At 36.2% G+C, this 27,997-nt stretch overlaps 1 protein-coding gene across 1 annotated transcript; it reads right to left on the bottom strand.

Moving 5' to 3' along the window:
* Nucleotides 1–23: 23 nt before the first annotated feature.
* LOC129254405 (pre-mRNA-processing factor 19-like) lies at nucleotides 24–27,864 on the bottom strand. The gene is made up of 11 exons (XM_054892869.2): nucleotides 27,771–27,864; nucleotides 20,874–21,023; nucleotides 20,212–20,430; nucleotides 19,288–19,433; nucleotides 13,213–13,329; nucleotides 12,199–12,274; nucleotides 11,065–11,174; nucleotides 10,114–10,339; nucleotides 9,482–9,738; nucleotides 5,897–6,002; nucleotides 24–3,426 (listed from the first exon to the last, which is right to left on the bottom strand). The coding sequence occupies exons 1-11, from the start codon at nucleotides 27,787–27,789 to the stop codon at nucleotides 3,329–3,331; spliced, it is 1,524 nt and encodes a 507-aa protein (XP_054748844.1). The 5' UTR covers nucleotides 27,790–27,864; the 3' UTR covers nucleotides 24–3,328.
* Between the last annotated feature and the right edge of the window lie 133 nt (nucleotides 27,865–27,997).

The following is a 27,997-nucleotide window of genomic DNA, read 5'->3' as shown; positions in this document are numbered from 1 at the left end:
AACAAAAATAACGCAGGGGAAAGTGGGGTTTGGAAAATGCAAGTCAATGGAAATGCAATTTATTGATACAGTACAATGATCCAAACAGTTTATATACATAGCATCTTCAATGATAGTGCCACAAACTTTAATTACACAAAATAATTGATTCATACCATCCAGTCCAGAAAAATAGGTCACACAAAAGTCTGGCCTATAATATGTGTGGATGAAATGCAGGAACAAAAAGGCTTGTGTGGAATTTTTTGCTAAATTAATACACTGTACAGATACATAATTAAACAAAAATAATAACACCACAGAGAAACAAGGAAACACTTCAATCTGACATATTAAATTCAATAACTGTGTTCCATTTTCGAGAAGTCTATGCACAGTAAAATATAATTGTTTGGTACTCTGCTAGGACCATTAAAGCATAAGGCCTAAGTGTTATATGAAATCGATTGTAAAGTTATGTAGGAATAAACAAATGACTTGTACACGAGGTGCAACGGGAGATTTCAAATTTTTCCTGATATTTCAAGAAATGTGACTATTTTTCAGGCGATTCCATGTCAAATGTCTTGTCTATATACTTTGCACAAAAACATTGTTTTAAAACATATGAATATTATTGAAATTTAAATGAAAAATTTGTGACTGATTGATTAATTAGGCAATGCTCATGGCTTGCCATATTCCAGTCACTCATAAAAGTCATTTCTAACTTTTAACAAAGCTTCATGAAGCAACCCTAGAGGTCCGGGGCAGCATCTAATATATTTATTGTCCAACCCTGCAAAGTCTTCCCATTTCTTGCTGGAATAGATCACTTCACTACCAAACACATTGGCAGAGTAATTTCATGAACATTCAAAAAGTACTAGTTACAAACAAGTCCATACAATCATTACAAAAATAATTCCATATTCATTGAGCTATCAAAACAAAACAAAAAAGAGTCTACAGAGGATACAAGGTTGATGAAGTACATTATTTGCAATCAACTAATGATAATCTCATTGATTAAAAAATGGCTTTGAAAAAAAAAATATGCAACAGAGCTTGTTGAATCCATATGTACAGAAAAAGGAATAATAATTCTATTTCATAACTGCCTACAACAATGAATATACAGTACAAAAATGTATTTAAAAAAAAAGAATGAAGAATTGACAATTCAAAAAGTACTGTACTAATGTCACAGTCTTTTGTTACGGCATAGCCATGGTTCGGAACGAGAAATCTGTGCTCCAGGACTGATGTTGGTTTCAATTAAGTATATTACTTGGAATTTTGATTGGATAAAATACCTTGCTAATTTTGGTATTTAGTGAATGAATTCGCTTTAGTATATCACCCTAAATCTAGGACACCTCTAGACAAGACTGATGCCAAATTATTTGGAAATATTATTGGCAGGTAAAGAATGTTTTCATATGTACACGGTCATCCTGATTTACGCAGAATTATAGAGTAGCACTTTTAGAGACACACACATTAAAATGCACAATATTTGGCAACAATATGACATCACCATGTGTTTTTTTTTTTTTGGGGGGGATACTATGAGCTAAATACAAAATAACTTAATTTCTTAGCCAAGTAAAATTAAATTTTCTTAACCTAAGTATAAAATTGAATACCAGCCCAGGTATGTATCACTATCACAGAGTCAAAGCTAAGAACTTGTATTGTTTGAAACCAACCATTGCAATCAACATTTCAAACCAGTTGACATGGGGGGGTGTTGGCTCAGACATCACACTTCTAAGGCCCCGTCTTCCAAATGAGACTGATCTCGAATTGCGCATTTAAGAGATAAGAATTGTGATCAGTCTCCATTTGCGTTTGATTTGAATGTATTGCAGTTGTTTGTAAGACAGGCTCCCATGCTTTTTTAAGCATGTAAATGTTGCTGATAGTGTAGGCTTACATTACATATTTCATTTGATCTGTCCCAGGGTAGTCAGTCCAAGCCAGTAACCGGTAAAACTTGGCAGTTATTCACTTGTTTCTGCTATGATATATACATGTAAACCATGCCAAATTCACAGAAGGAACATACAAAATGCTTCCCCGATGTACCTCCTATGCAACTGAAATTGTCTGCTTCATGAATATTGAACAAGACCCCTGCTGTCCAAGCTACAACAGAAAGACATGCATTTTGAGATAAATCCTTTTAATGGGCAATTTGGAATGTTTAAAATAGGTTTTCAAATGTAATTCAAGGGATAATGTTAGTATAATATCTAAGGAATTAATTGTGAAACTGATGAACTTCATACGATTACAGAAATTTTAGACTAGTTCAAATATCTAAGAAATCATCATTGTACTTTTTACTTGTATTTTTTCATTGTTTTTAGCCTCTTCAGAATGAAAACTACAATTTGCAGATACAGACTACAGTAAGGCGCAAACGGTAAATCATTCCCTCATGTGTGTAATGACTGTATGTACTTACACAATGGAGATGTTCAGAGCAATTAACAAATCAATAAGTGAATTGAACATGACATATTATTTTGTTTAAAAATACCAAAGGTCTTTGTCATGTTTTATTTACAAAGCCGTGCGGATTACTTTTTACAATAACAATTTATTCAGCTACCTGCAATATCTTATGAGTAATGATCTGTAATAGTTATAAACATTTCCTATCAATCAGTGTAAAATGCCAGGAGTTTGTATAATTTAGCAATCAGGGAGGAAACAAGACTTCACTGTTTATATATTACAGCTTGAAGCAAAATAAGAACCATCAACGCATGAACTTGATTATACTTTACTCCATACAGTGATCCAACATTTGCTACTACGACAATTGCTTTTGTCTTAACTTAAAAATAAGGATCTGGGATTAGGGTAGTGATACATTTTTCAGTTCAGATTAATATCAGGATATCGATTAGGGTGAGGAATGAGATTAGATTTAGTGTTGGTTTGATGTGCTGATCAATTGTCGCAAAAGCACATGTCACGGATTGTTTATGTATTATTTCTGAGAATGAAAGAACGAGTTCATAAAAAATAGGCTATAATACAATGCACATTCTTCCACACATTTCAATACTCCTATTTCATAAGCTAAGATCTTACAAAAGTTTGAATTCTGATACCAATGTTTTTCTGTCTAGTACCTTACACATGAGTGAGCTTAGTAGATGCTTGATTCATATGATGCTTTTTGTAAATATAATGTAGTATTACAATAGGCTTCTTAAAATGAGTGCTGTTCACACAATACAATCATCCTACCATCAACTTGGATATACTCTACTGAAGACAAATACCAGAATAACCAACAAAAGCAGGATGCGATGAAATGTGAACATAACCCTTATAGGCTGTAGAACTTGAGACTTCTATCCATACTGGATGATGCTAAGAATGAAGAGTGCTGTCCAAAGCGTACTCCAGTAGTCGTGTTGGTGTGATCTACAAACACAAAAATACATGAAAAGAACATGGTTATAATGCTTGTATTTAGTATCATTTCTAATGCAAAAATCAGAACATGATGAGGCATGGTGTGTGTGTAAAAGAACTTTTCCCCGAGTATGATTCTAAGTTCTAATACACCTATAAATTGCAATAAGAAAACATTTATCAACTTATTATTATTATTTGTTTGGCGTCATCTGTGCCTGGGAGTTGAAAAGAGAACCGAATCACTATGACCCGCAGGTCTCTCTTCCTGCTATAACTGATTGGGGGAGTGCAGGTATGGACCACTACACCGGAGTTTCCCCCTACTCTTATATGAATAATTCAGTGGGTTCCCAACGTGCAAAGGTGGCGACTCTCCTCTACACGGGGCCTCCATTTAACGTCCTATCGGAGGGACGGAGCATTTTCCACTGTAACATAGCCTGCATCTATGGAACAGGGGAGAGGCATTTACACACAACGCACTGGCTTCAGTCATCCGCCCGGGGTGGACTCGAACCCAATATCTTTGGTTCGACAGGCAGACACTTTACTGACTGAGCCAACTTATCAGCTTTATTTTAGTTATTTTTCACATCAAAGTCCATTTTAATATAGAAAGGAGCATTCCTAGAAACAGTATTGTATACCATCCTCACTATCGCCTATATAATGGTCAGATATGACAGGTCCAATGAACCTTTGAGGTGTCTAAGCAGCATTAGATTTGTGATGCAACATCTGTGACACAAAATCATGTTAGTACAACTACTTTTTTCTTATATGCAGGCTTGCTTTAGATTTTGTCGAGACACAATTCGAGAGGGCAGCTCCCTTAATTCAGTTCCACAAGAGAAATCATTTTTTTCGATATACTTGCATTCAGTATTATCTAATTCACTTACTCTCTACCAAACCATGGATTCTGTTCATTAACCTTTAATATCATCAACAACTGCTACAATTCTACAACACGATTCTTCACCGATCCAACGGTGTGATTTCAAATAGCTTGTAACAGAAACAAGCAAATACAAGTCTTGTGTGATATAAATAAGATTCAAAGACAAGGTGAAGCCTACGATGGAGATTAGCTGAATCGCAGATGAGTACAACCAGCCGACTTCGATGAAATACGAAAAACATACAAGCGGCAATAAAGGTACTTGTATGTATATATCTGACTGGGGTGGTATTCTGAAAATTGTCTTAACTTTTCTTGTAAGTCAGCAAGATAACAGCTCGCTAAAATTCTCTTAAATTGGTATTTTGAAAATTGTCTTATCTCTGTAAGGACGTCCCTTATTTTATCTCTCACATGCCCAATATTTCATCATCAACCAATTATTAAGCTTGTTATATGCTTAGGTCAACCAATAGAAGCGTCTCTTCTGAAAAATAATGAAGCGCATTGTTGATATGAGGCGTAATTTCCTTGCGCCCCCGACGCTTATGCTTGTGCACTTCTGTGCTAAAAATACACGTGGCTCTTCTCAAAGATTCATCGTTTTTTTTAACACCAATTTTTAATTGCTGAAAAGTCTACCAATCCGTCGTTATGTCTTTGGAATGTCTCCTTTTGTAAAACATGATGTTCTTGCGGGATGCAGCAAGAAATAATTATTGCAGAAGGACAAATATCGCATGCAACAATAAGTTACAATAGAAGGAAGTTAAGAGAACGCAAAGATAAGAGAATTTTCAGAATACCTTTTATCTCGATATGTTATCTTGCGCAAAGGGATATCTATGCGCCATTTTTAACTTTACCCATAATTCTTGCTCTGACATCATACGCATTCAGCGAAAGTTACAAGAAAAGATACAAGAATTTTCGGAATACGGATTTTATTGTAACTCTAAAGATACACGAATATTTCTCTTAAGACAATTTTCAGAACACGGCCCCTGGTCACTAGCCCAATATCAAGCTAGCATGTCTAGACTTTCCAAAAGTTCTAAATCACTCCTAGTAAAAATGGCCTGAATTCACAAAGGTGGGTTTGAAAACCCACAGTTCAGTCCATGATTTATGCAGATTTCCTGTATAAATTACGCTTAATTTACCGCGTATATTAAAAAATGTCCAAAGCTGATGCACGCTTTTGTCACAGTGCGCCAATTGATGCCTGTTGCCTTGGTTATCCACACTATTTTATTCATGAGTCCACAGTTTTGAATGAGTCCACTCTTCAAACAGTGGACTCATGAGTAAAATAGCGTACTTAACCATGGCAACAGGCGTCAATTTGGCGCACTTTGACAGAAGCGCACTATAGCATTGGAATTTTTAAATATACGCGGTAAATAAGCATAATTCATACAGGAAATCTGCATAAACCATGGGTTCAACCGATGGTTTTAAAACCCACCTTTGTGAATTCGGGCCAGGGCGTTTTACTCTATTGCACTACTTTTAATTCTATTCCTCAGTTTGATGATCCCATCATTGGTATATCTGAATGAAACTGATTCATACCTGTAAAGACAGCTAGCTCCTGCCACTGTTTACAGAGGAACACTCGTAGATCAGTGCCTGCTACGGCTAGGTAGGAACCGCTCTGGTCAAAGGTCAATGATTTGATCTAAAGATATTAAGATAGGATAAGATGGGGTAAGAAAATACAGATAAGATCAAATAAGATGGATGAAATTATATAAGATATCACAACATAAGCAGACAGGATTATCAGCTCTTGTCAAATGAACATGAGAGAAATAATTTTTTTTTAAATATTGATTCATTAAAACACATCATAGATGCGACTTACAGTTGAACTTTAGTAATGACAATGAGCAATAAAGAAGGTGGCTTTAACTCCATAATGACTTACCGTAACCATATATTATTTTTTAAGAGTAGAAAATTTAAAAGAACTTTCATGACAGAATATAAAAAAGGACACGTGAGCTTGTGACCTGATCATCATCAGGGAGGTTGAATAGTTTGTATACAGACTGTATCACCCAAATTTTGATCAGTTTTCATGAGGAAAGTTTAGGGCAGAAATCATTATTTGAAATAAATGACAGAAATTCATTCTTGTCAAACTAATGAATTAGCCAAATTTACAAAACAACAAATGACCCTTGAAGTGATTCTGATGACCGATTGGTATTTCGTAGATGGGGTTTTAAAACATCGTATTTGAAAATTTGGAGGACAGCTCAGGAAAAGCTTGATTTTAGAGTTAAGACATACATGTAAGTAGCAATGTTGTTTTGCCTAGAAAGAGTTTTCTACAGGAATTAGGAGACTATTACCAGACAACAAGGCAATGCCACCATTGACATATTTCTAGAATATGGCTTTTTCCGAGTTGCCTTCAAAATGAAAAATTTTGAGATACATGTACTGTAGACTCTGCATAAGTCGACCGTCCATACGTCAAATAATCGCCTAACAGCATTATCTCAGACCGGAATACACATAACATGCTTTAATAATTTCTTACAAGTCAAATTCACCAAGCCAAACATAATTCTCTGGTCCCAAAAAGATTTGACCTATGCAGAGTCGTTACCTGTATAAAGTTTTACCACCCCAGCAATACATGTACATGTACCTTGAAGAAATAACCTTTATTATCCCATTTTCATACTTTTACAATATAATTTCCCCAATCATCAGAAAGTAAAATATAGCAGAAATCCACAAAGCTAATATTTTTTCTTTTTATTTCATAAGTTATGTAATAAAAGTTAAGTACCAGTAATATTGACACATCTCCCATGGGAAACCACTCTACATGGACAGAAATGGATACATATCAACTTGACTACGAAATATCAGATCCAAAGACAAGCCACTTAAAATGATTGATGGGAACAAAATAATGATACTGATAAGTTCAAATGTACATGTGACACAGAAAAACAGATATCTGATACGGAAATATAAATAACTGATACCTGTATGAAAATATAGATTTCTGATATAGAAATATATTTGGTGTGAAAATTTACACTACCAGTCAAAATTCTTTGACTCGCTGTTACCTGTTAAAACCAGAGAATAGATTCGGTCCCCTGAATCCATTGCTCTCTGGTTTTAACAGGTAATAGTGAGTCAAAGAATTGTGACTGGTAGTGTAAATATAATGCTTGTATTTATTGTGTGCAGAAAATTAAAGGATTCGATTTGAATTAATAAACATAAAGCCCGCCTCAGACTGTTTGGTTAGCTGTGACTGGGGTTTTAAAAGAAATTGTGAAGGATAGTTTATTGCTTTATGAGTAGGGATATTGAGACTGCACAGTGATATGGCCCGTCTGGTTTTAGAGAATGATAAAAAGGCAGAGAATCAGAGTGACATTACTTCAATTACCTGTGGCTGGTATCCAATTCCGCCCTCTCTAAATTTAGCGCTACAAATTGAGAAAATTTCCATAATTCCCATGACCATTCTAGACCTCGGTCATAAACGAGTCACAATTGGAAACTCCATACTCAATTTTATTACAATTTTCACTCATAATGCAGTTTCAGTCCAGTGCACAATATGAGACAGGCCTTAGTTTTAGTGACCTACAATTTCCGATTCACATGTCATAAACTGCCTCCAAATATTTCACATTTTATATCCCAAATAAATTTAATACATGGAGATTTCAGATTGTATGCTATTCTTTTAAATGTTGTTTGAATTTCCATTAGCAATAATTCCAAATTTCTGCTCTAAGAGAGTAAAAGTAGGATTGATTTTATGTGCAAAATACTGTTATAACTTACTTGTTACAAGGGGAAAATTTGTCTTCACATGTCAAAAATGAAATGAATAAGATTTTCTATAATTACTTTCACAGGGAGGAAAGTAGGGATGTGACATCATAAGCTCACACATTGAATATAATAACATTCAAATGTTTCTCTCCAAATTCTAGCAAAACTTTAAAATTCAACAACTTTGCTCTTTTTCATTTGATTAATATGTAACTTTTTAGCATTTTGCTTGTTTCATTTTAATCTCCATATATTTATTCCAGTCAGTCATATCGTTTTCAGCCTGGAGCACCTTTTACTTACACATTTCTACATCATTTCAATGATTGTATAGTCTGGGAGGCTAGAAAAAAGGCTAACAAATTAAGCTAATTCTTTAGATAGCGCACATCATACTCAAATCTTAGCTAAAACAGGAAATAATGGAGATATCGTTCACCAATCCGTTTTAAGAAAAGGGTCATCTCTCAGTCTTGGGATGATTCAAATAATACATTTGATGCAAGTAGAACCATTCTACTCAACTCTGCTTTGCATCATCAAAATAGAAATTCACCTTTCACCGAATGTCATATTCCGATTTTTCAAATCCAAAGCTACATTCACATAGTGAAAATGGCCTATTGCAATATGAAAAAAAAATCAATCCATTTTTGTTTGAAATAGAAATATTCTGAAAATTTATTTTGCCCAATTAATTGTGTGCCCTGCAACCGCTGTGCAACACCAGATCGACGAGGCTCTATCTCTCAATGTTGAACGCCAAACAGGATAGCAGCAACTCCATCTTTTTCTGTCTTTATGGTCTGATGCAGCCGGGTTTTGAATTCCCGACTTCCTGGTTGTTAGATGGACGCTCTAACAACTGAACCAACACATTGATTATACCAAAACAACGCCTTGAATAATGCTTCATGTATTAATCTTAAGAATACAGGCTTTGGAGAAAAACTCTTTATTTTGAGAGAACTGTAATTAAAGTTTCTAATGAGAACAGTGCAAACAGGAGAGTAGTACCTAACACTTGTTGCAATCTACCTAACTTCTCGCTTTGCCATTTGAGATAAACACTAGTTTCAGTGTTCTCATTTTGAGCCAGGCATGAATATACCCATTTCTGGGGCCTGCTCAGATAATCATATGCAAGTCCTAGATCTATGCTTCTGCTTTGCAAAACACCAGATAATGTTTGATTGCAACTCTTTCCACAACACCCCGAAAGTCTGCTTTCATCCAAACTTTAATTACTCTCTTTTTCTCAATATTCGCCTTTCCCACTAATCATTTCATTACCAAGATAGGATCACCCTTCAAAAAAAAAAAAAAAAAGGGACAACTGACCTCGTAGTTGTCATCCAGGGTGATGTTCTTGAAATTCTTGAGCTTACGCAAATCCCAGAGTTTGACAATGGCGTCATCGGCTGCCGTAGCCAGGTAGTAACCGTTTTCGGAGAAGGCCAGAGCGGTGACGGGACCGGAATGACCGGGGAAGTTGGCAACGTTGGTGCATTCCTTGAGATCCCAGATCTTGATGACGCTGTCGGCGGTTCCCGTTCCAAAGATAAGACCGTCGGGATGGAACTGAGCACAGGTCAGAGCTGGGATTTTAACAACATATACTCAAAAATTAATAATAACCCCACTACAAATTTCACTTATCCATTGTTCAAAAAGTTTTAATAGAAACAATCATTTTATCCCAAAACCTCGTATAAGGATGACAATATGGATAAGCAGGTATATGAGAAAACTCTACAACAGTAACGTGTAAAAATCAACGTCATCACTTATTTTTATCATCGTCGTCATCATTAATACCGTTTTTGTTCAGTCGGCACTATTTTCTGACAAAATCAATATTCAATAAACATTTACAAATTTGGATGCAATAATAGCAAATACATTAATTTACTCAAATCTCAAGGAAATGAAAGCAGAAAACTGCAATGCTTTGCAAGTTTCGCCAATCTTACCATGGCCGACAGAATCATCAGAGACTTTGGTGAGGACACGTCCTGTTGCTATGTCAGAGAAGGCCCAGTGACGATCCTCGGAACAGCTGAGTAGGAAGTCTCCAGTGGCGTGGAGACTGAGACCGGTCACAGCAGCATCGTGAGCGCGTACAACCTGGGTGCAAGATGCATTCTGGGTAAGCCATATACGGATGGTAGCATCGGGCGAAGAGGTGAAGACAACATCCTGTCAAGGGAAAAATAAATGTGGAAAATGGTGAAAGACTTGTGCAAGGACTGCTGGGGGTCGTTTCACAAGATTTAAGTGTGACTTAGAGTCGCACTTAAATTCTCAGTTGCGAGCGGTATATAATGCATCACCTCTTTGGTCAAATCATGCAAAGAGGATGTGCACTTTAGTCTATTGCGTGTTTAATAATTAATTAATACAGTTCCATGTTATATATCATGAGCGCGTCAGCATTTAAACATGACTCTAAGTCACACTTAACTCTTATGTGAAACACATCCCCCCGGTCTGATTTATATTGACTTGATTGATATAATTAAATTGTCCTATCAATTGCAAATATGCAATTAATATATGTAATTGATGCAAATGATCTTCTTGAAACAACTCCTACAACTCCTGAGGAAGGGAAATATGCACATACATGTATAATGTGATTGCAATTTCAAGTTAGCATCTCTGCATATAAAATTGTTCAACTTGTACTTAACGGACTACATATTATTTCCGTCTTTATCAAGACTATTTTGATGTATTGTTAATGTTTTGTTTTACGGCAAATGACAAATAAAGATAAATTATATATACTGAGATGGAGGGGGGGGGGGCTGCTTGTATATTACATCACAAATCAAAACATTGACAGTCCATAACTGTCTTTTTCTTTGATGGATATTGTCAAACTTTCTTATCTGTTTTTCTCATTTCCCTTGCATTCATACCTCGGTAGGATGGTAGATGACATTGTTGACCTTCTTAGTATGACCTTTCAAGATGGCCGTCACTTGCTCCGTATCCTTGTTGAATACAACAGCGTTTCTATCAGCTCCTCCTGCAATGAAAATCAGAGTAGTTTAACGGTGGCAAATCCAAGGGTGAATGATGGATGTGAAGTTCACCCCACCACCCTCTTCTGGAGCTTCAACAGGTTTTGATATTCATTGTTTAGAGAGCGACTGTCTTTTTTTCTTTTTTGCTCATAATTTTCAGGACACTATAGAACCCACCTGCCTTGAGAAATGTCAAAATGTTTCATTCATTAGCAGATCCAAGGAGATATACAACATGATTTGATGGGCATCATTATTTTGGTGATGGCAAGAGCAGGTTTAATGGTCTGTCCATGATTTCCTGGGGCCTGTTGCATAAAACTTTTGTCACAAAAAATCTGTGACAAATAAACAAAAACTCTGGCAAACAAAATTATGCCATTGATAATGACACACTGAAAATCTCTAGCAAAAAAAATTGCCAGGTTTTTCATTTGTGCAACAGGCACCTGGGCATCCCGCCCCTCCCCCTCAAACAAATTTGAGACCTTGAGAATAATCTGGATGTGCTTCAATAATATTGCAAATCCAAGAAAGAAAGTTAAGAGATGGGGGGAAGGGGGGGGGGGGGGTGCTTCCTCTTCCTCTGCTTTCGTCAAACTTGAAGAACCTTACAGCATTTGATATGGTGGTACACATCACTTCATTTCTTTCTTTTCTTTGATGCACCACAAGCATCTTCTCACGATAGAGCCGGCCCATAATGAATATTCATATTATTATTATTACAACAATTAGATATTAATGTAATGCTTATATTTACTGGATGACTTTAATCTATATGCAAAATGCAAAATGATAAATTCACACTGATTTTATCATCCTTTCTATAGTAATTTTTGGAGGTTTATTTGTTAAAAGTAGTCCTCTAAGTTCAAATATCCATTGAGCTCTATTACTGTAGGGATTCCAACCTTGTAAATAAAGGAATTGCTGGAAGATGGAAGGGTTGTATTTTCTTTAAACAATTTTAAAGACGTGGAGTCCAAAATAAAAATAAAATAAAAATTGTGTTAGTGAACTTACCGGTGAGAACCTTGGAGGTATCAGCCGCCTGTAAATCGAGCGCCAGAATACCAGGAATACTGGCACTGTGTAGACCCTAAATAATGAAAAAATAGGTGCACATTTAATGAATAACAGCTATCACTCTAATAATAGAAAGTACACAGGTGAGATATTGATAGTACAAGCACCTTTATTCAGTTCAATAAATTACTACAGAAATAATCCATATCTCCAATTTTCATGTAGATTTATACATATTTATCTCCACGAAAATCTATTTAATCTGTTTTTTTTTCTGTTATGGTAACTCCAATAGAAACTCGACAGGTCAGCATTTTTTTCTTTGCTGGTAAACAGTAAGCTGGTTTGAACCAATTACATGAGAAACACTTTGAAGTTTTAGTTAATCAGGCATAGTGGCTGGCCTTATAGACAACATAAATTGCTCTCAGGTCTTTTTATCAAAGAGGAGACAATGGCAGAGCGAGGATGCAAACTCGCAACAGTACAACTATGAGTTCAATGCTCCAACTATTAGACCACACGACTTGTGTAAATCTATCTATTAAGAACATTCCTTAAGCGTGCAGAGTATTAGAAAATAAATCTTTATTTCAAATTTAATGGTAAAAGAAAGTAGTTGCAGCAAACAACCATTTCGTGAGAAAGTCTTTAAAATAAAGGTTAAATGCCACCACGTTATCATAGATCTAGTTCTGGTACATTGAAATAAAATTATCTTTGTGAAATCATGAAATCTTAGCTGAAAACCGATAATCCTGTTGATCACTAACACAAAAAGGCATATGTGGGACAATTCATTAATATTGTTCGGAAAAATACCTGACATTCTATGGAATTCTGCGCTAATTTTGCTAATTTCTCAGCAATTACACACTTTTTTTCAGAGCCATTTGGCACACATTTTTTTATTTGTACATATTAACACATGGGTGTTCATTTTATTGGATTCTGTTCGAACTCATTTTGAGATCATTACCACAACTGGTGTTCATCTTTAAGAAAACTTACAGGATGAGAAGCTCTTGGTCTGTAGTTCCTGATGTCCTCAGATGGAGCCAGCTCATCTGGAACCTTCTTGCCTCGCTTCTTACGCTCAGCCGTGAGAACGTTGGCTCGCTCTTGCAACTGGGTTGGAGGAAATTCAAATGTCCAGAAAATTACAAAGTTAATGAAAATAAGTTAGATATCTAAATAAAACAGACACACCTTGAAACTGATTTGACTTTCAAGAGAAGAAAATTATATGCATTCAAATTTATTTAGTTGTAATCTAGTATTAATTGCCTGTCATATTCATGTTCCAAGGGTATCTTTGAACTTCACATGGTACTATTCCATAAATGAAACTTTCTGAATTATATTAACCAGGGCTCCACACTAACCCTTTTTTTCTACTGGTCCAACCTATTCATGTTGGACCAGTAGATACCCAGTTTTTCCATTTTTTACTGGTCCGAACCTAAAATCTACTGGTCCCCAAAATAAAGAAAACATTAAAAAAAGGCGTGAGTTTATTTTGCTGTCCTTTCTTGTTACCCAAAAAAAAAATGAAGGAATGAAAGACAAAAAGAAAGCAAGACAAAAAGAAACAAAGGAAGAAATAATAAAAGAAAGGAAGGAAGAACAAATAAAAGGTAAAGAAAGGATAGATGTGAAGGAAGGAAAAAAGAAAGAAAGAAAGAACAAAAGAAAACAAGTGGAATGCCTCTGGCCGTCTCACCTGCATCACGCGATTCAATATAGCAGCAGTGCTGATTTTGAAAACTACTATAACTCGCACAAGATGTTCAGTGATACTTGGTTACTCTTATTTCCACGTTTTATGAACTAGACCAATACACTTATAGAGATATGATGGCAATTCAACAAATACCCCCAACGTGGCCAAAGTTCTTTGACCTTACATGACCTTTGACCTTGATCATGTGACCTGAAACTCGCACAGGATGTTCAGTGATACTTGATTACTATTATGTCCAAGTTTTATGAACTAGACCAACACACTTTCAAATTTATGGCTGTAATTCAACAAATACCCCAATTTGGCCAAAGTTCATTGACCCTAAATGACCTTTGACCTTGATCATGTGACCTGAAACTTGCACAGGATGTTCAGTAATACTTTATTACTATTATGTCCAAGTTTCATGAATCAGATCCATAAACTTTCAAAGTTATGATGGTAATTCAACAGATACCCCCAATTCGGCCAAAGTTCATTGACCCTAAATGACCTTTGACCTTGGTCATGTGACGTGAAACTCATGCAGGATGTTCAGTGATACTTAATTAACCTTATGTATAAGTTTCATGAACTAGGTCCATATATTTTCTAAGTTATGATGACATTTCAAAAACTTAACCTTAGGTTAAGATTTTGATGTTGATTCCCCCAACATGGTCTAAGTTCATTGACCCTAAATGACCTTTGACCTTGGTCATGTGACATGAAACTCAGGCAGGATGTTCAGTAATACTTGATTAACCTTATGGCCAAGTTTCATGAACTAGGTCCATATACTTTCCAAGTTATGCTGTCATTTCAAAAACTTAACCTCAGGTTAAGATTTGGTGTTGACGCCGCCGCCGCCGTCGCCGTCGGAAAAGCGGCGCCTATAGTCTCACTCTGCTATGCAGGTGAGACAAAAAGGAAAGAAAGAAAAAACAAAAGACAGAAAGTAATGAAAAAAGGAAAGAAGCAATAAAATAAGAAAGAAAGGGTATAAGGAAAGATGGAAAGAAGGAAAAAAGATAGAAAGAAAGAAAGAAAGAAAGGAAGAAAAAGGGTAAAGAAAGGATAAATGTGAAGGAAGGAAAAAAGAAAGAACTGAAGAGGGAAAGGAAGGAAGGAAAGAAAGAACAAAAATAAGAAAGAAAGAAAGAACAAAAGAAAAAGAAGAAATAAAGGAATGAAGGAAAGAAAGAAAGAAGGAAAGAAATGAAGCAAGCAATATAGAAAGAAAGAACAAAAGACAGAAAGAAGGAAAGAAGCAATAAAAAAAGAAAGAAAGGGTAAAAGGAGAGATGGAAAGAAGGAAAAAAGAAAGAAAGTATTGAAAGAAGGAAGAAATAAAGAAAGGTAAAATGATAGATAGAAGGAAAGAAGGAAGGAAGCAAGCAAGCAATAGAAAAAAGAAAGAAAATGTAAAATAGATGAAAGTAAGAAAAAAAAAAAGACCGAAAGACAAAGAAAGGAAGGAATGAGGGAAAAAAAGAACGAAAGAAGAAAGGAAAGGAAGCAAGCAGTAAAAAAAAAAAAAAAAGGTAAAAGGATAGATGGAATGAAGGGAAAAAAGAAAGAACAGAAAGGAAGGAATGAATGAAAGAAAGAGAGAAAGGGCTGAAAGAAGGAAGAAATAAAAAACAAGAAATGGTAAAGAAAGGATGGATGGAATGAAGAAAGAAACAAAGAATGAAGGAAAGAAAGGGTAAAAAGAAGGAAAGGAAGAAAGAAAGAAGAGATAAATATAGGATGGATGGACTCAAGAATAAAAGAAAGAAATAAATCAAAAAAGAAAGAGAAAAAGAAATAGAGAAAAATGTTAAAAGGACAGAAAGAATGAAAGAACGAAAGACAAAGAATAATTAAAAAAGAAAGACAGTAACATAAAAAATTAAAGAAGAGAGGGAAGAAACAAAGAAAGATTGAAAAGAAAGAAGGAAAGAAAGATAGAAAGAAAACAGAGGAAGAAAGCTAAAACTATCACAAATAAATTATCATTTTCTTTTTGGCTCAATTAAGATATAGCTACGAAAGAAACCAAGTGTATCAACACACACACAAATGCATATGTGGGGCTATCATGTATTCAGACGATATCACTCGAAACCCGATCTCTTTGAACTAAAACAGAAGTGAAAATTTCTCCTTTTACTGCTTACAAATGACAGTTACCCCAATTTTTTGGAAATATGGACATTATAAGAGCTTTTCATTAGTGTGAAATGTGAATTTTGACCGTTCTGTGAGAGATTTCTGCCAGAGGTTTGCCAAGCTTCGCCAAGCTTCGTTCGTGCAGCCAGTAGAAAATTCACCATGTGGGCTGTGTGGCTGGCTAGCCATATGTACACTGTATGTTACCCTAGTAAAAATTGCATGCGATTCATTCTGTGTGTATTCTGTGTGTGAATGACCAAATTTAACGGGAGGAAAATGGTTTGCAATTTGAGTCATGGAATATTTTTTATGTTTATGTTGGACTAGTGAATTTGACCATTTCTGGAAAAGTTACTGGCCCAACAATGGTTTTTATTACTGTTTATGTCGGACCCATAAATCTTGCTATTTTTGGAAAAATTACCGGCCCGACAATGATATTTTCTTACTGGTCTTGTCGGACCAGTAAATCTTGCTATTTCTGAAAATCTACCGGCCCGACAGTGATTTTTACCGGTCTGGGACCGTCGGACCGGCGCTAGTGTCGAGCCCTGTATTTACTTAAACATAACATATATAAATTGGGAAAATCATGCTACCATAAAATTCAATATCTATAATCAACCTAAACCTTCCCCAACCATTTGGTGAGAACTATTCTTTCAGCACTTTGCAACTTTCTGTTTATGTGTTGCATGAAAACAATTCCACAAATCAAGTGAAAAAAAGAAAAACATAAAGGATGCCTAGTGACATGAATGTATAAAAAGAAACGTAATGGATGGAGAGGCGTTTCCAGGCCTTAAATTTTTATATTTTAGGACAATTAAAAAATAGCACAAAACATTATCCAAGGCCAGAGATAAGGTCTCTGATGCAATATGATAGGGTATCTACGGACATGGCCTCGGATTAAAGCTAAATGACAGTAGTTGCAGTAAAATACTGATTCGTGAGAAAGTCTGTAAAACCAAGGTTAAGTATTACTATATCATCGTGGATCTAGATCTGGTACAGTTACATAAACTGAACTTTGTGAAATCATAATATCTAAGCTAAACAAGTGGAACGCCTCTGGCAGTCTCGCCTGCATTACGCAATTTAATATAGCAGCAGTGCTAACTTTGAAAACTACTATAAAAGAATCATTCACAAAAACATCATTCATATAATGACATAATACCACGTTCATTGACCATAAATGACATTTGAACAGTGACTTAAGACTTGTCAACTACACCCATGTCCACATTTCATTCACTCTATCCATAAACTTTCAAAGTTATGATGGCAATTCAACAATTACCCCAACTTGGTTTGACTTGGTTTTGTGACCTGAAACTCACAGGGGATGTTCAGTGATGCTTGATTACTCTTATATCCCAAGTTTTATGAACTAGATCCATAAACTTTCACAGTTAGGATGGTAATTCAACAAATACCCCCAACACGGCCAAAGTTCATTAACCTTTAATGACGTTTGACCATGGTCATGTGACCTGAAACTCGTACAGGATGTTCAGTGATACTTGATTACTCTTATGTCCAAGTTTTATGAACTAGATCCATAAACTTTCAGAGCTAGGATGGTAATTTAACATATACCCCCAACACGGCCAAAGTTCATTGACCTTAAATGACCATTGACCATGGTCATGTGACCTGAAACTCGCACAGGATATTCAGTGGTACTTGATTAACCTAATGTCCAAGTTTCATGAACTAAATCCATAAGTTTTCAAAGTTATGATGGTAATTCAACAAATACCCCCAACTTGGCCAAAGTTCATTGACACTAAATGACCTTTGACCTTGGTCATGTGACCTGAAACTCAGGTAGGATGTTCACTAATACTTGGTTAACCTTATGTTCAAGTTTCATGGACTAGATCCATAAATTTTTAAAGTTATGATAGTAATTCAACAAATACCCCCAACTTGACCAAAGTTCATTGACCCTAAATGACCTTTGACCTTGGTCACGTGACCTGAAACTCGAGCAGGATGTTCACTAATACTTGATTAACCTTCTGCCCAAGTTTCATGAACTAGGTCTATATACTTTCTAAGTTATGATGTCATTTCAAAAACTTAACCTTCGGTTAAGATTTTGAAAATAATTTTCCCAACATGGTCTAAGTTCATTGACCCTAAATGACCTTTGACCTTGGTCATGTGACCTGAAACTCAGGCAGGATGTTCAGTAATACTTGATTAACCTTATGTCCAAGTTTCATGAACTAGGTCCATATACTTTCTAAGTTATGATGTCATTTCAAAAACTTAACCTTAGGTTAAGATTTGATGTTGACGCCGCAGTCGGAAAAGCGGCGCCTATAGTCTCGCTCTGCTATGCAGGCGAGACAAAAACGATCACACTGAAGATCGCCAACACAGATAGGCACACATGGGACAGTGTATTATTATTGCTGGAATAAAGACCCGACGGAAGTGACAGAATCCGCGCTTATTTAGCTTTCAGCAATTACTCAATTTCTTCCAGAATCCTTTGGCACATATTTTTTATTCGTACAAACAGACACTTTGGTGATCATTGTATTGAATTCTGTAAAAAGTCATTTTGAGATCGTCCCCACAACTGGAATTTATCTTTAAGCCCTGCATTTGTTTTCAAACATAAAATGTAGAGCACACATGCCACAATTTAGCCAACCTTCTCCTAGGCTTTGGGCATGTATTTGAAGTCTAAAGGACAAATATTTATCTGCTGACCATGGCTTGGACTCTTGCATTTAAGAAATAAATTACTTGTACAAGTACTCGGGGCAAGCGACTTTATAGTTTTAGGCGCAATGCCACAACCACCTTAAATAGCATCCACTGTAGTCCTTGCCTTGTAGGTGTTTCATAAAGCTGTACGTAAGTTACAAGCGTCTTAACGAATGACTGGTGATCCTTAGGAACAAAGTCAACACATATGCAAATCCAGTGTAAATCATACACCACAAGAAAAGGTCACCAGTCGTTCGTAGAGTCACTCGTAACTTACGAACAGCTTTATGAAACACCACTCTAGAATGAACAACTTTGGTCAGGTAGTGTAACTAAATCTGCCCACAATTATTATTCTTATATCTAACTTTCAGACATTTAACGACTTCATGTCTTTATACATGAATATCTCCCATGTAACACAATCAATTATTTTCATCCCATTAACCTCTGACCCTCTGTAGATATCTCACCTTCTGTATGATGTCTTCAGTCATGCCGACTGGGCCAGCTTCAGCAGCCTCCATGGGTTCAGGTACAGGTTGCACAGCCACAGCAGCAGGCATGGCGGCACCTGGTACGATGCCTGGTGCTGCCTGGGGCTTCAGAGTAGCCAAGGCTGTAATCACAAGGCGTAAGAAAGGATCAGTATACATGGAGATATCAATTTTATCATTGAAAAACAAATATTTAGCAGAGATCATGATGTCAGACTATGCCAATATGTCAATATTTTAGCAATATGAATTATACTATGGTCAGCTTTCATCCAAAATAGTATACCAATCAGGTGCATATTTTGGTAAATTGCCAATTCGTCTACTCCCAACTCGTCTACTCACCACATGGTCTACTTTCATTTAGTCTAATGCCATTCCGTCCATCAACATTTTGTATAACAACCATTTAGTCCAATAACCATTTGGTCCAATCATCACTTTGTCTAATCACCATTTCGTCAATGACCATTTTGTCTCATATGGTCTAATATCCCCTTCATTTTCATTAATTTTGCACAATTTATACTTAATCCAATTATACCAAAATGGTATATGGACTAAATGGCTATTGGACCAACTGGTTATTAGACGAAATGGTCAGTGGACGAATTGGCAATTAGACCATATGGATAGTGGACGAAATGATGGTAGACCAAATGATAGTAGACGAGTTGGCAATTGGACGGATTGGCATTAGACGAATTGAAAATAAACCCATATTTTAGGGTAAGCCACGTCAGAAATTTTATTTGCTTACTCCAATGGCGTCCTATTCCGAAAGATGGATCATAGATGTCAGAAATTCCTTCCCCAATACAAAAAAAAAAAATGTTCTGCTTTCCTGCGATACCCGATTTCGCTGTGAACAATAATTCACATGGAGAACAAGGTGCTTACCTTCACGAGCAGCTGTAACCTCTTTGGTGAGCCTGGCAATGACACGGCATGCTGCGTCGTGCTGATAGAGGGCATGAGACAACTCCTGACGGGCCGTCTGAAGCTGCTGGCGGAGTGTGAAGCTATGCAACATGCAAGCATCCCATTCATCCTGGAGGAGTTTGAGGATCGCAGGGATACTGGTTGCTGTAGGAGGTCTAGGTTTCACCAATGGATTCACTGGGGAGGGGGGGGGGGAGAATCATATTTTTAGTATGAAAATAATAAACTTAAAATAAAAAGTCAATCCACGTTATATAGTGGCAAAATATACATGATGTATGTATATATTCCATCATTATGCTCTGGCAACATCTGCTGTGCATCTGCTCATCAAAAAAGTCTTAAACAACTCACTCCTACATGTACTCAAAACTTATGATAAGTAACCCTCACATCAAGTTGACAAAAACAGCCTACCACAATTTCAACACTAAGCAAAAGTCTCATCAAACTCATTCCTACTGAAACCTTACTATAACCTTCACGTCATTTTACAAAAAAAAGCCCTACTACAACTTCAACTCTAGGCCGAAGTGAAAATTAAAACAGGAGGAAATGTAGAGTTACAGGGCTTGCTGATCTGTAAGAACCCTCTTGAGAAATCTCAAAGATTAACTAACCTTTGACCTCAATCAGCTGATCTTCAGAAAGAGGTTCTCCATTGACAGGATCAGTGCCATTCTCAGAGATGAACTTCTCAATTAGTCTCTTCTCAAAGACTCGACCTGATGCTGGTGATACGACAGGAACCTCAGGTACCTCATTAGAGACTTAAAGAGATCAAACAAAAAAAGAAGGAAATTTGGATACAGTGTGAAATTAATGGGGCATTTTTAGGAAATTAGGATACACTCTAAAAAAGAAAAAGAAAATTCTATTAAAATGTAGAAGGATGTTTGCTTGGAACGAAGGTGAAGCGAAGACTTCAGAAAGGCTTTCTGTAGGATATAATTGCAAGGCAATGCCTAGACCGATAAATCTAGTCTATTTCTGTCAGGGATATGCTCTGCTTACCACCTTGGTAAGCTGATTTTATTTAATATAAATTTATCTTCATCATTTCTTTCTTCCCCCTCCCCCGTCAAAAAGCAAAATTTAGGAGTAATCGAGGAGGGTGCAAAATTGCACCCTTTTCTCCATAGACGCTGTAGTTAAGACGTCGGTGGAGCTCCACCCCTACGAGCCCAATGGCCGTCATCCTCCGTGTACGAGGGCAAAAAAAAAAAAAAAAATGTTGAAAAACCTCCTCCGAAACAGATTTATCAGTCCAAGCAATGCCTTACTTTCACTTAACGAATTGTAGCATCGTCAAAATATACAATAACTTAGGTTACTAGTTTTGTACAGAAAAATCAACATTGTAAACTTAGCTCAAATCCGACTCAATTTCAACCTTTATCTCCGAAATGCAACAAAATCCGCTCAAAATGAGCTCAGATCTGTTGATAATTTGAAAATTTTGAAAGCTCTTTCCATGTTTGGCCACATTCTCAGATCATTTCAGGGTTTGCTTTTTGATAAATGTCAGATTTTTTATTGTTGAAACTTGAATAGTTGAAGTTTCTGTGTGTGGTTGTGAAATATCAGCAGTCCTGTCATGTCAAAGGCTATGTGAATCCATAGAATTTTTTTATCCTTTATACTTTCCCAACGTTACGCGACGCTCGCGTCCGTAACGTTGGGGAAGTACAATAAGAAACAAGATGGCGGCGTAAACATCGGGCAAGTCTCTTCCGTCTTTTCACAATATTTTTCATTTTTTTGATGAATTCTTGTTTAAAAATAACAACGAGAGCGTAGAAATGTCGGAAATGAAGTTTTATCCCATGTACATGATTTATGGCTAGATGTTTTAGAAGGAAAGTAGAAATCTCGGGGTCATTTTCAGGTTTTTTTGCGGTACACGCAGATGAATAGGAAGGACTCCCTGGCTTCATTGAGAGAACCTACGTTAGTAAATGATTTTTACTCTCAAGAAGCCGCCTGGCTACGTTTGGTAAGTAAATAATTACATTTATAGATTTAGTCTTTACTTAGTCTTAGTCTTAGATATCAAAATTTATATATTTGGGCACTTTACTCTACAGTACAACCGGAGGCGCTAGTGTAGTTTCGCACCTCCCCGTTTAATGGTTTTCAAACATGTACAATCTCACCCTAAATAATTCACAACCTAAAATACTTGCATCTGAGCCTCCAAAGTCCAGTAGAAGTTGAATATTTGCCGTTTTGACACTTTTTTTTACAAAGTTTTACACCTATTTCGGAATCACTCGGTCGCTTGAAGCTCAGCGCTGCACATAAGCAGTCGGTACGCGTACAGTACGTACCACCTAGTGAAGTGCAAGAAGAGCTTCTTCTTCTTCTTATGTTGGTTTGAGTGGCAATTAGTCATATTTGACTATTGTCGCCATTGACTTTATCTATAAAATCTCACTTCTCATATTATTACCAATATGATGTATACATATATGAAATATTTTTCTTGTGCATCCTTCTATTATAAAAACGATGAATATAGTATACCGGTCTACAAAAGTTTGTCTTAACTCTTGTCAAAATGGCATGTAAACAAATCTTCACCAAAAACAAACCGCTATCTTCAGCCCAGTTCCAACTAGTTGCGCTTGCCCTGCCCTTTCTAAGATGCAATCATACCGGTCAGCACGGTACATTGTGCCGATTTTTCGGACATAAAAATGCCTAGGTCACCCATGCATAGACGAGGGGGCGCTAGTGTACCTGTGCTTACAGATGGGTTAAACATTAAAATCATTTTTTTTTTTTTTTTTTTTTTTAAACAACACCAACAACAACAAGGCGAAAACACTTGTGGGCTTTGTTAGTTATATGTGCAGAACATATCATTTTGTATATATTATATCATACATTATTATGTATATATATATATATATTCTTTTCACATTAGACTTGTACAAGCATATCCTTTCATATTTCTTATAAACAATACAATATAATAATAGCACATATCACTCCTTACTAAAACGTTTCGTTCTTGAAACGAAACGTAAAAATGCTTTCTGTATCCCTGGGTCATCTTTTTTTAAATACTCCATTATTTGTCCTGGCTGTGATTCATTCAATTCTACAAGGAGCATTGATCTTTCAATTATATATTTTGGACAATGTAAAAGATAATGTCTGACAGTTTCTACCTCAGGACATCTATCACAAAACCCTGTTGGATGGATCCCTAATATTAGTAGATCTTGGTTAAGACCAGCGACTCCAAAACGGAGACGATGGAGTACAGTTTCCTGTCTCCCTAGATTACATTTATATGTGGATAGCACTGATGGTTGCAGTTCTTTCAGTGCTGAGTTAGTTTTATTCCATCTTTCTTGCCAAATTATCTTACAACTTTTTGAAATAAGTTGCTTAATTTCTGATAATGTTATTTGATTATGAATTTCTATTTTATTTGATAAAGCTTTTTTTGCGCAGGAGTCTGCTATTTCATTTCCTTTTATTCCACAGTGACCAGGGATCCACTCCAGGTATATCTCTATACCTTTATATTTGAGTCTTGTACTAATAGTTAGAATTTCTGTGATAATAGGATCGTCTTTCCGATTCTGTAAAGATAAAAGTGCACTTAATGAATCACTGAAAATAACAACACCTGTATATATATCTAAATCTTCTATCCATTCCAGTGCAAGAACAATCGCAATTAATTCCGCCCTATAGGAGGAGGTGAAATTCGATAGTCTTTTGCCTTGGTAGAAGGAAAAATAAGGTACATAAAAAGCAGCTGAGCTAATCCCCTTTTCAGGGGCTTTGGATCCATCAGTGTATATATGGAGTTGGTGTGACCATTTTGTATGTATCAATTCCAAACTCAATTGTTGTAATTGTATTGGATGATCCGATTTCTTGATTTGTGAACTCAATTCAGTAGATACAACTGGTGGACAAAATAACCAAGGGGGAAAGGATGGAGAAATAATATTTTCGATACTAATTTCTTTTCCTATCTTGGATTGGAGCCTATAACCAAACGGTTTACTAACATTCTTACCTTTAAGATAATCGAACTGCCAGCATGGTTTGATACGTGTTATTAATGGGTGATTATTATGTCTTTCTATATTTTGTCTATACTTGCTTGATAACATTTGCCTTCTTAAATCTAAAGGGGGTTCTCCCATTTCCACCTGCAGTGAAACTAGCGATGTTAATGGCAGCCCACCAGCACATATTCTGAGTGCTTGATATTGCACCGAGTCTAACAATTTTTTTGTAGATACTGGAGCACTATCATAAGCTTGACAACCATAATCAAAAATTGATCTAATAATTGCCCTGTAAACCATAAGTAAGGACTTAGATGAACTCCCCCATTTAGTTCCTGTTAAACTTCGCAATATATTTAATTTCCTTTTACTTCTTGAAACTACGTTCTCTATATGGGGATGCCAAGACAATTTACTATCAAATATCATTCCTAGGAAACGGTGATTATTTTTATAAGTGAGTATACTCCCTTCAAACTTGACTGTTGGAGGAGTAACGTTTGTGAGCTTAGTGAAAAATACCGGAACAGTCTTCTCAATAGAAAAATTGAAGCCCTAGTCTTTAAGCCAGGTACATAATACATCTAGATAAGTTTGTATCCTTAATCTAATATTCTCTACATTTTTTCCAGAAAACCATACTGCACAATCATCAGCATATATGGATATTGTCACTTCAGGATCAATTGGAATATCTCTCATCATGACATTATATAAAAGGGGACTCAGAACACTCCCCTGGGGGAGTCCGCTATGGACTTGGAATGTTCTGGATTCAGTATTTGTAACTCTTACCTGAAAGGTACGTTCTGTTAGATAATTTTCTAAAAAATGTAACATATTTCCTCCTATACCACATTGAGTGAGTTTGTACAGTAATCCATCAATCCAAAGCGAGTTTTTCTATGGTATCTTCAAAAAGATTTTTTCCCCCTCTTTCAGCTTGCACCAAGTATTACGGTAGTGGTTGTGCAGAGTGTAAACTGAAGGAAAGTTCTCTGAGCTGACCTAGAGTTCAAAACAAGGCTCTACATTATTATTTCTTATTTCATCGCTAAATCTACGTGTATTCACATTTTTCACATTTCATTCAAAAAATCACACACACGCACACCCCACACACATACCTTCACACAACAAACATCAACCACTCTGCACAACCACTACCGTAATACTTGGTGCAAGCTGAAAGAGGGGAAAAAATCTTTTTGAAGATACCATAGAAAAACTCGCTCTTCTTGCACAACTGGGCGTTGCTCAGCTGCTTTTTATGTACCTTATTTTTCCTGTTACCAAGGCAAAAGACTATCGAATTTCACGTCCTCCTATAGGGCTGAATTAATTGCGATTGTTCTCGCACTGGAATGGATAGAATATTTAGATATATATACAGGTGTTGTTATTTTCAGTGATTCATTAAGTGCACTTTTATCTTTACAGAATCGGAAAGACGATCCTATCATTACAGAAATTCTAACTATTAGTACAAGACTCAAATATAAAGGTATAGAGGTATACCTGGAGTGGATCCCTGGTCACTGTGGAATAAAAGGAAATGAAATAGCAGACTCCTGCGCAAAAAAAGCTTTATCAAACAAAATAGAAATTCATAATCAAATAACATTATCAGAAATTATGCAACTTATTTCAAAAAGTTGTAAGATAATTTGGCAAGAAAGATGGAATAAAACTAACTCAGCACTGAAAGAATTGCAACCATCAGTGCTATCCACATATAAATGTAATCTAGGAAGACAGGAAACTGTACTCCATCGTCTCCGTTTTGGAGTCGCTGGTCTTAACCAAGATCTACTAAGATTAGGGATCCATCCAACAGGGTTTTGTGATAGATGTCCTGAGCTAGAAACTGTCAGACATTATCTTTTACATTGTCCAAAATATATAATTGAAAGATCAATGCTCCTTGTAGAATTGAATGAATCACAGCCAGGACAAATAATGGAGTATTTAAAAAAAGATGACCCAGGGATACAGAAAGCATTTTTACGTTTCGTTTCAAGAACGAAACGTTTTAGTAAGGAGTGATGTACTATTTTAATATTGTATTGTCTATAAGAAATATGAATGGATATGCTTGTACAAGTCTAATGTGAAAAGAAGAATATATATATATATATACATAATAATGTATGATATAATATATACAAAATGATATGTTCTGCACATATAACTAACAAAGCCCACAAGTGTTTTCGCCTTGTTGTTGTTGGTGTTGTTTAAAAAAAAAAAAAAAAAAAAAAATGATTTTAATGTTTAACCCATCTGTAAGCACAGGTACACTAGCGCCCCCTCGTCTATGCATGGGTGACCTAGGCATTTATGTCCGAAAAATCGGCACAATGTACCGTGCTGACCGGTATGATTGCATCTTTGAAAGGGCAGGGCAAGCGCAACTAGTTGGAACTGAGCTGAAGATAGCGGTTTGTTTTTGGTGAAGTTTTGTTTATATGCCATTTTGACAAGAGTTACTGCAAACTTTTGTACATATCATAATTATCCTCTTTCATATCAGAAGGATACAAAAAAAATATTTTATATATGTATACATCATATTGGTAATAATATTATTATGTGAGAAGTGAGATTTTTTATTAATAATGTCAATGGCGACAATAGTCAAATATGACTAATCGCCACTCAAACAAACATAAGAAGAAGAAGAAGAAGTTGTGGCGTGCGCCTGTAATCCAAGCTATGCGGGGAAGTTACAATTTGATGCAGAGGTTCGAGCCCTGGTCACGTCTTTCGGATGGTGACGTTAAAGGTCGGTCCCAGACGTAAATAATCATATCTGATTGATACACGTCTGACAAAACTCAAATACACACACACACTTCACTAGGTGGTACGTACTGTACGCGTACCGACTGCTTATGTGCAGCGCTGAGCTTGATCAAGCGACCGAGTGATTCCGAAATAGGTGTAAAACTTTGTAAAAAAGTGTCAAAACGGCAAATATTCAACTTCTACTGGACTTTGGAGGCTCAGATGCAAATTTTTAGGTTGTGAATTATTTATAATTTAGGGTGAGATTGTAGTTTTGTACATGTTTGAAAACCATTAAATGGGGAGGTGCGAAACTACACTAGCGCCCAACCGGAAAAGCGCTGGATGTATTGATCTTGAAGTTGAAATGTGATTGAGAGACCTGGCTGCTATGATATTTTCGAACAATTACTGGTGGGGAAATTATCTCGAAGACGAAGTCGGCCGGTGCGAAACTGCATTGGCGCCTAAACATCAACACGACCATACGCTGAAAAGCATTGATGGGACCGAAATCAAAACTACGCCACAAGAATCCGAAACATCGCATTCCCTACAATTTCCCATTCAAAGCAAACCGTATAACATCATTATTATCATACAAATCTAATAAATCAATCCAAAAGAATCCTCGAAAAAATCTACGGAATTGGCATGATGACGGTGAAATAATTGAATGAAATACTTGCTTACTTGAACAAACTAACGCCATGTTGCAAAGCGTGAGCGCCTAGCCACTATCTAAATGTCATTGCGAGATGGCGGTCTACTCTATATAATAAATATAGAAAAAAAAAGAGAAAACCACAATCAAAAGAAAATGTCATTGCTATTTATCCGAGTGAAGGAGTGAATAAATAACGATTCCTGTCCTTGTTTCATTTTCCCCTATGTTTCCTCCTGCCCCTCCCCTCGGTCCG

The sequence above is a fragment of the Lytechinus pictus genome, chromosome 2 (genome assembly GCF_037042905.1).
Source record: "Lytechinus pictus isolate F3 Inbred chromosome 2, Lp3.0, whole genome shotgun sequence".
In the NCBI taxonomy this organism is placed as follows: domain Eukaryota; kingdom Metazoa; phylum Echinodermata; class Echinoidea; order Temnopleuroida; family Toxopneustidae; genus Lytechinus; species Lytechinus pictus.
The sequence above is the reverse complement of the archived record's forward strand: the minus strand, read 5'-3'. Positions and strand labels throughout refer to the sequence as shown.